Source organism: Coregonus clupeaformis, chromosome 8 (assembly GCF_020615455.1).
Source record: "Coregonus clupeaformis isolate EN_2021a chromosome 8, ASM2061545v1, whole genome shotgun sequence".
NCBI lineage: Eukaryota > Metazoa > Chordata > Actinopteri > Salmoniformes > Salmonidae > Coregonus > Coregonus clupeaformis.
Window position 1 is genome coordinate 7,592,796 of NC_059199.1, and position 7,921 is coordinate 7,600,716.

At 40.5% G+C, this 7,921-nt stretch overlaps 1 protein-coding gene across 2 annotated transcripts; it reads right to left on the bottom strand.

Annotated features, from left to right (window-relative positions):
• Positions 1 to 508: 508 nt before the first annotated feature.
• Positions 509 to 5,063, bottom strand: LOC121571518 (NADH dehydrogenase [ubiquinone] iron-sulfur protein 5). Of its 2 annotated transcripts, XM_041883018.2 has the most exons (4): positions 4,968 to 5,063; positions 2,929 to 3,148; positions 839 to 972; positions 509 to 703 (listed from the first exon to the last, which is right to left on the bottom strand). In XM_041883018.2, exons 2-3 carry the CDS (start codon positions 3,142 to 3,144, stop codon positions 865 to 867), a joined length of 324 nt encoding a protein of 107 aa, XP_041738952.1. In that variant the 5' UTR covers positions 3,145 to 3,148; positions 4,968 to 5,063; the 3' UTR covers positions 509 to 703; positions 839 to 864. The 2 variants fall into 2 exon arrangements, with proteins under 2 accessions (XP_041738952.1, XP_041738951.1); XM_041883017.1 differs by lacking the exon at positions 509 to 703 and having other exon boundaries at positions 738 to 972.
• Between the last annotated feature and the right edge of the window lie 2,858 nt (positions 5,064 to 7,921).

The window sequence follows — 7,921 nt, forward strand, 5'->3', positions numbered from 1 at the left end:
TATTTACTTGAAATATAATTTGACATGATTAGGTAGATGGGAGGTTTTGTAGTAATGACTTGGCGCCACCTTGTGGTGACAAGGAGAATATCGTAATCTTAACAGGTCTAGTGAAACACTTGGTAACTGAATTGGAATTTCAGAGAGCATCCATTCATATTTAGCTTTCATCAGGAGAAGCTGTCCCTTGGGAGTATTCCTCAACTAATACATCAACTCTGATATTTACCAGAATTAAGTCACAGGGTTTAGAGTTGAGTGCATTTCAGATTTCATCAACCCCGCACTTCCAAGCAGGGCTGGTTTATAAGGAGTTGCTATATCATTAGGATATTTCTGATTGTCATTTCTGGAAGTCTCATATGTTGAGTTTTTTCAAGGAAATTAATTATGCTGGTTATATGGTCTGTAGTCCTGTTGTACTTCAACTGTAGCTATTTTTGTCCCAAAACAAGTAGGCTAATTTGAAAAATATTTAGTAATTTCTCAGTTATAAATAACGAACAGATTCACGCTCAATAAATATTGTCTTGTATTGTGTAGTTAGTATGATATTACAAATAATTGAATAGAATCAGTAGTATTAACACATTCAAAACCAAGATCATAAATATAGTGAACAAACCTAAACCTGAGTGCACATATCATAAATCACCTTCACATTTCTGTCCCTTTCTTCCAATCATCTCTCCCTACACTGTACCTAAAAAAGGAGAAAGAGAAAGTCATATACAAGGTTCATGGTCAATAATATTTATTTGCAAACTTGTAAAGGGTTAGACATGAACAATAAAGTGATATCTGAATAACAATTTTTATACACAAGTTGGGGACACACCTTGTGGTCAACAAGGTCAAATGGGGTCAAGGCCTGTCATCAGCCTGAGCACCAGTGTGGTGAGCTGGGGTCTGGTAGGTGCCCTCCTTCACCATCTTGTCCCGCTGCTTACGGATCTCATACAGCCTCTTGTGCTACAGACAGAGACAGAGAGAGCGATCCACATCAGACAGTTGTGAGAGAGGCGGTCAAGCTTTTTTGGGGGTGCAAGCTCAGAACTTCTTAGAGGTATTGGTGTGTTTTTTCAGCTCATTGCTGATCAAAACAACAATTATCTTCATTAATCAACTCAATGTATTTTTAACAACAAAAACGGTCAAAACAAAAGCATTTCCTATAGTCTTGACGCTCATAATTTGGTAATCAACACCAAAGCTTCCTCCTCCTCCAACTATCAATGAAGTCAATGAAAAAACAACAGGTAGAGCTGGATAGGATGGACTAGGGGTGTGAACGTTTAAACTGTAATATGTTTCAACGAAATTGGGATCCTTAACGTTTAGAAAAATCCCTAACCAAAAAACAATGGGTTTTTTACGTCGATGCAGAAAGTAAACAGCATAGTTGGTCAATTTCTGCAACAATAAGAGCGTTGAAGCGCGAAGCTCAACTTCTCCACTGTTTTGGTGCCCTGTCTACCACGCTGTGAACAGCGTGACGCAAACCCGTGCACATGAGCAGATACTTTATGTGACTGTATGTGAAAGTGAAGTGTTGGATCTCGCTCATCTCAATATCCTAGCTAGCCTATTCATTGATGATATGCCCTGCTTTACTGAAGTTGCGAGACATTGCAAGCCAAGAATTGCGATAAATTTGACTAGTTGTGGAAAATACTGGAGATCAAGAAAAATAAGATAAGGAGCAAGCGCTGCATGCATACTATGTGTGCCAAACTGGTGCTGTATAGATTACAATAAAACATTTCTGACCGCTTGGAACAACGTAAACAACACTAAATAAATGTAAAGCGTACCAGAGACTCTGTTGTAACGTTTTTATTTTTACAATTAAGGCAAGGGCTGTTTTCTTGTCTCCTAACTCTGCTGCTGCCACCACCGCATTGTTCTCAACACCAATATGCTGGTTAACTTTGCTATTACGCACATAGCAACATGGTCTAGGAAAAGGTGCGAATTCAACAGCGCATTGATGTTTCAGAACCGCGGACAGCAACCACTATCAAATGTATTAGTGTTGCACCATTGTCCTTAACCATATACAACTTCAGTCGCACATGCCTTAGAGTGATGGACTGTGCCATCCCCACGGCCTCCACAATGGATTAGTCCACTCAGACAGGCCCGAATCAGACAGGTGTTTTGTACACCATGATATTTTTTTATTATTGTTTTTGCTACTGCTCCACTAAAGAAATCTCGGTCGACCAACAGCCTATCGACCAAACAATCGACCAGTCGACTAAATGGAATCAGCACTATGCAAGTATTTGTGTTCTCGGAAGTACGGCAACTAATCAGTCTCCTCCAAAAATACTGAATCTTAGGAGCCGATTCCGCTACGAATATTGACACTGCAAGGAGTCGAGGAATCAATTATTTTGGAGCCGACTCTCCACCACTACGTCATCGTCGTTAACAGTTGGAAAAATGGCAGAGAAAGGCAAGCGACAGCATCAAAGTCCCGTATGGCAATACTTTGACAAGTTAAATGAGAAGGAAATGCAAACTTTGCAAGGTGGAATTGAAGTACAGTAACGGTAGTACAGGTGCAATGCTTAACCATCTGAAAGGAACGCACCATGAGACCCATACAGTTGCTGACAGCAGCGTAGCTGCATTGTGAATTCACATGAAATTTTATGCATTTATCGTTTTAATGGAAAACCGATAAAGAATGTACGTTTAAACATCAATAACATTTTTCCATTTGTCACATCCCTAGGATGGACACCCATGTAGGATGACAAGCAGTTATTTTATCAAAGACATGGATATCAATTGACAACTCTTCAACAGGTCTTGGTTGATGAAATCACAAGTGTTTATGGGGAAAGGACATGAACATCACACACACACAATCAATCCTCACAGTTCACACAATCTTCAGCTCAGATATCCTACACTCACCGTTTTCTCTCTGTGCATGCACTCATAGAAGTCCTCAAACTCAAGCTTGCACTCCTTCTTGGCACGGGTCTGACCAATGCCATCCGCACACTCGATCCACTCCTTCTCAAAGGCGTGACAGCGGGGCGCCCGTTTGTATGGCTGCTCTCCACCCTGGATCAACATCCATTTGTCCATGTTGATGCCCAACTTCCCCTGGAGGTCGATGAACGGCATGATGCTGCAGGAGGGGGGAAGAGAGAAGAGCAAGAGTGATGCTGAAGGTTTCTGATTAGAAAGGGGTCTTTCTGTGGCATCATGGTTTTGGCAATGCAAGTGTTTTCCCTAGAGTCATTGTGGCCATAATAACGTTAGGAACCAAGCAGAAGCAAACAGAATAAAACGGGGAGGGACATACCTAAATGTGTAGGGTGTTCACCCATAAAATGATTAATTTATTCAAGGTTTATACAAATATGTCCATTATGTCAGAAAAACAACAGTCCAAACCCCAGGGCTCTACCATATATGGTTCAAAAGTTACCGACTATTTACTCTGAGAATTTAGCATGTTTAGAGTGAATGGTATGTCATCACAGGCATGATCAAAAAGTGGTCACTGCTCAATATAACTCTGTCGGTGCTCCGCGGCAGAACTGGGCTAACTTCGAACGTCAACTGACAAGCTAACTAGTGGCTGCAGGTTCGTGAATGAAAACATGGGCTTTTTCTAAATTACATCCGCTGAATACAAAACTAAATAGGGACTAAACATATTTATTTACAAAACAAAACATATTTATTTACAGAGCTAAAAGACTGAATTTCAATATCCACCCTCCGCGAAGACAATCTGTTCCTGTTATCATTGTGTATTTCTGACTCTTTCCCTTTAAATTGCCATAGAAACGGCCCCTCAACGTAGATTGATCCCGGTTATAGGCAATGAAAGACAAGGATCTGGACGTGAAAATAACGAAGGTATCAAGTTGATTTTGATTGGTCCAACCAGCGGAAACACCTCCAAATGGTACCACTTCACAACACTAAATATGGAAGAGACACAACCAAGAGCGGCGCAGTCTAAACTAGCAACGGTCGCAGCAAATTAACGTTCTTATTTCCTCAACCCTGTCAAGTAGAAGTATATTAAGATTATAATATTGTAGAGAACAATCTAATGATGAATTATATGTACTTTATAATGACATAGGGCAAAGAAAACGACGTTGTGACATTCATTTCGTAGCACCCTCTTGAATTTCCCAGTTTTTCTCTACATTCATTGTAGTGAGTGAACGCACTAGAATTTGTCCAATATAAAAACTCATTTTAGTTGCAAAACTGTTTGGAGTAAACAGTTTCCGTTGCAAAACGTTTTTCAACTGTTTGCTACGGTCTTCGTCTAATGAATACTGATACACCCAATGTCTTAGAGGTTGATGAAATCTCCGACATTGTTCATTGGTATAGAGAGCCCTCTAGCTGTACATTATTATTCATACAACTAGTGGCATCAATATGAATTCAGGTTCAATAACATGTTCAGTAAAATTACCTAGCTACTAGCTCTCGAAAAGGGGCCATAACCAGCCATAGGCGCTAGCATTACAGTACATGAATGGGCAAGCTAGCTAGTAACGTTAGCTACTCTGAAATGTCTATGCTAGTTAACGTTACAGCTTGCCAACCCTAGTTAGTTAGCTAACTAGCCAACGCAACGTTGCAATTAGACCTTCATACAAGCCCATTATCTAGCTAGTATTATTAACGTTAGTTCTAGCTATTGGTAGCTAGCTATATTTAGCAGCCATGGGGTGCTTTATATTGCACTCGACTTCACTGTCTAGCTAACTGTTTAGCTAGCTAGCTAACTGTATTGATAAACGGACCAACTGACTGTTAACTAACTACTGTTAACTGACTAACAGGCCACTCGCGCTGTGTGGTGACTCGCTAAACTTTCTCCACATTGTTGTGCAAAAATATGTTAGGGTTTAATTGTTAAACTACTGTATTGTCAAAAGGTATGTAAATATGGTATAAATGTCATTATTTACCGTATTTCGTTGAAGTCACTTTAACCTTCTGTGTGGGTCCTCGTTACTTTACGGTAGAGTGAGCCTAAGCCTGAAATCAGATGGTCGCTTGGCAACCCAGCCTATATTTACGACACTACTGTAAAGATCCTAGGGGACTTAACCCCAACTGGACGATGTTCGGGAAGCAACCCCAACAAGCTACCAATTTACTTTGAAAAAGTAGTTCACTACATCTAGACTACTTCGTGATAAATTATATCTAAATATGTTCTAGACTACAAAATTATAAGAACAGATCACTCTGGAGTCAATGTTAAAATGTGTAATTTAGCTTATTAAACACAAAACAGTTTTTTAAGTGAGAATTAGCAGGCCTGATGCCGAAAAAAATAATTGTGCCTACTTCACACATTTTATTTTAGCAAAAACAGTAGTGTATAGTTCCAGTAGTTAGCTACACCACTACAGGGCAAAAAAAAAAAGTAATTAACTACAGAACATTTTAATTTAGTTCACTACCACAAAGCTATTGCGAAACGTAGTTAAATTACTAGTTGAAAGTATTAATTCATACCCTTTGACTTATTCCACATGTAGTGTTACAACCCGAATTCAAAGTGGATTAAATTGATTTCTCACCAATCTACACACAATACCCATAATGAGTGAAAACATATTTTTAGAAATGTTAACACATTTATTGAAAATCAAATAGAAATGTACATAAGTAGTCACACCCCTGAGTCAATACTTTGTAGAAGCACCTTTGGAGGCGATTACAGCTTTGAGTCATCTTGGGTATGTTGTATCAGCTTGGCACATCTGGATTTGGGGATTATTTTCCCATTCATCCTTGCAGATTTTCTCAATCACTGTTAAGTTAGATGGGGAGCGGTGGGGAACAGCAATCTTCAAGTCTTTCCACAGATTTTCAGTTGGATTCAAGTCTGGGCTTTGGCTGGGTCACTCAAGGACTTTCACGGTGTTGTTCTGAAGCCATTCCAGCATTGCTTTGGCTGTATTCTTGGGCTCATTGTCCTGTTGGAACGTAAATCTTCGCCGCAGTCTTAGGTCATTTGCACTCTAAAGCAGGTTCTCATCAAGGATTTGCCTGTATTTGGCTCCATTCATTGTTCCCTCTAGCCTTACCAGTCGCCCCTGTCCCTGCCGCTGAAAAGCATTCCCATAGCATGATGCTACCACCACCATGCTTCATGGTAGGGATGGTGTTGGACGGGTGATGAGCTGTGCCAAATAGTTAAATTTTTTGTCTCATCAGACCACAGAATCTTTTGCCTTATGATCAGAGTCTTTCACATGCCTTTTTGCAAACTCCAGGCGTGCTCTCATGTGCCTTTTTCTCAGGAGTGGCTTCTGTCTGGCAACTATCCCATAAAGCCCAGATTGGTGAAGTGCTGTAGAGACTTGTCCTTCTGGCAGGTTCTCCCATCTCAACCAAGGAACTCTGTAGTTCTGTCAGTGGTTATTATGTTCTTGGTCACCTCCCTGACCAAAGCCCTTCTTGACCGGTTGCTCAGTTTGGTCCGACGGCCAGCTCTAGGCAGAGTCTGGGTAGTTCCATATTTTTTCAATTTCCCAATGATGGAGACCACTGTGCTCTTGGAAACTTTCAACACTATACAAATTGTTTTAAGCCCTTCCCCCAGATATATCTCGGAGATCTACGGACAGTTCCTTGCACTTCTTGGTATAGTTTCTGCTCCGCATGCACTGTCAACTGTGGGATCTTACATAGACAGGATATATCATGTCCAAACAATCGGCCACAGGTGGACTCCAATGAAGATGTAGTGACATCTCAAGGATGATCAAAGGAAATTGGATGCACCTGAGCTCAATTTGGAGTGTCATTGCAAAGGGGCGTGAATACTTACAGTACCAGTCAAAAGTTTGGACACACCTACTCATTCAAGGGTTTTTACATGATTCCATATTTGTTATTTCATAGTTTTTATGTATTTCCTATTATTCTACAATGTAAAAAATAAAGAAAAATAAAGAAAAACCCTTGAATGAGTAGGTGTGTCCAAACTTTTGACTGGTAGTGTATGTGAATTAGATATTTCTGTATTCCATTCTCAATACATTTGCAAAAATATCTAAAATATGTTTTCACGTTGTCATTATGGGGTATTGTGTGTAGATGGGTGAGATATTTTTTTTGTTTTGTATCCACTGAATTCAGGCTGTAGAACAACAAAATATGGAATAGGTCAAGGGGTATGAATACTTTCTGAATGCACTGTACATGTACACTGAAAAAATATATAAACGCAACATGCAACAATTTCTAAGATTTCACTGAGTTACATTCAATTGAAATAAATTCATTAGGCCCTAATCTATGGATTTCACATGACTGTGAATACAGATATGCATCTGTTGGTCACAGATACCTTAAAAGAAAGTAGGGGCGTGGATCAGAAAACCAGTCAGTATGTGGTGTGACCACCATTTGTCTCATGCAGCGTGACATCTCCTTCGCATAGAGTTGATTGTGGCCTGTGGAATGTTGTCCCACTCCTCTTCAATGGCTGTGCGAAGTTGCTGGATATTGGCAGGAAATGGAACACGCTGTCGTACACGTCGATCCAGAGCATCCCAAACATGCTCATTGGGTGACATGTCTGGTGAGTATGCAGGCCATGGAAGAACTGGGACATTTTCAGCTTCCAGGAATTGTGTACAGATCCTTGCGACATGGGACTGTGCACCATCATTTTGAAACATGAGGTGTTGGCATGACAATGGGCCTCAGGATCTCATCACGGTATCTCTGTGCATTCAAATTGCCATCGAGAAAATGCAATTGTGTTCATTGTCCGTAGCTTATGCCTGCCCATACCATAACCCCACCGCCACCATGGGGCACTCTGTTCACAACATTGGCATCAGCAAACCGCTCGCCCACACGACGCCATACACGGGACAGTTGAAACCGGGATCCATCC

Coding starts and splice junctions, on each gene's coding strand:
- LOC121571518 (XM_041883018.2), bottom strand. CDS start 3,144: ATGCCGTTCATCGACCTCCAGGGGAAGTTGGGCATCAACATGGACAAA. Junction 973..2,928: donor GCATGCACAGAGAGAAAACG/GTGAGTGTAGGA, acceptor CTCTGTCTGTAG/CACAAGAGGCTGTATGAGAT.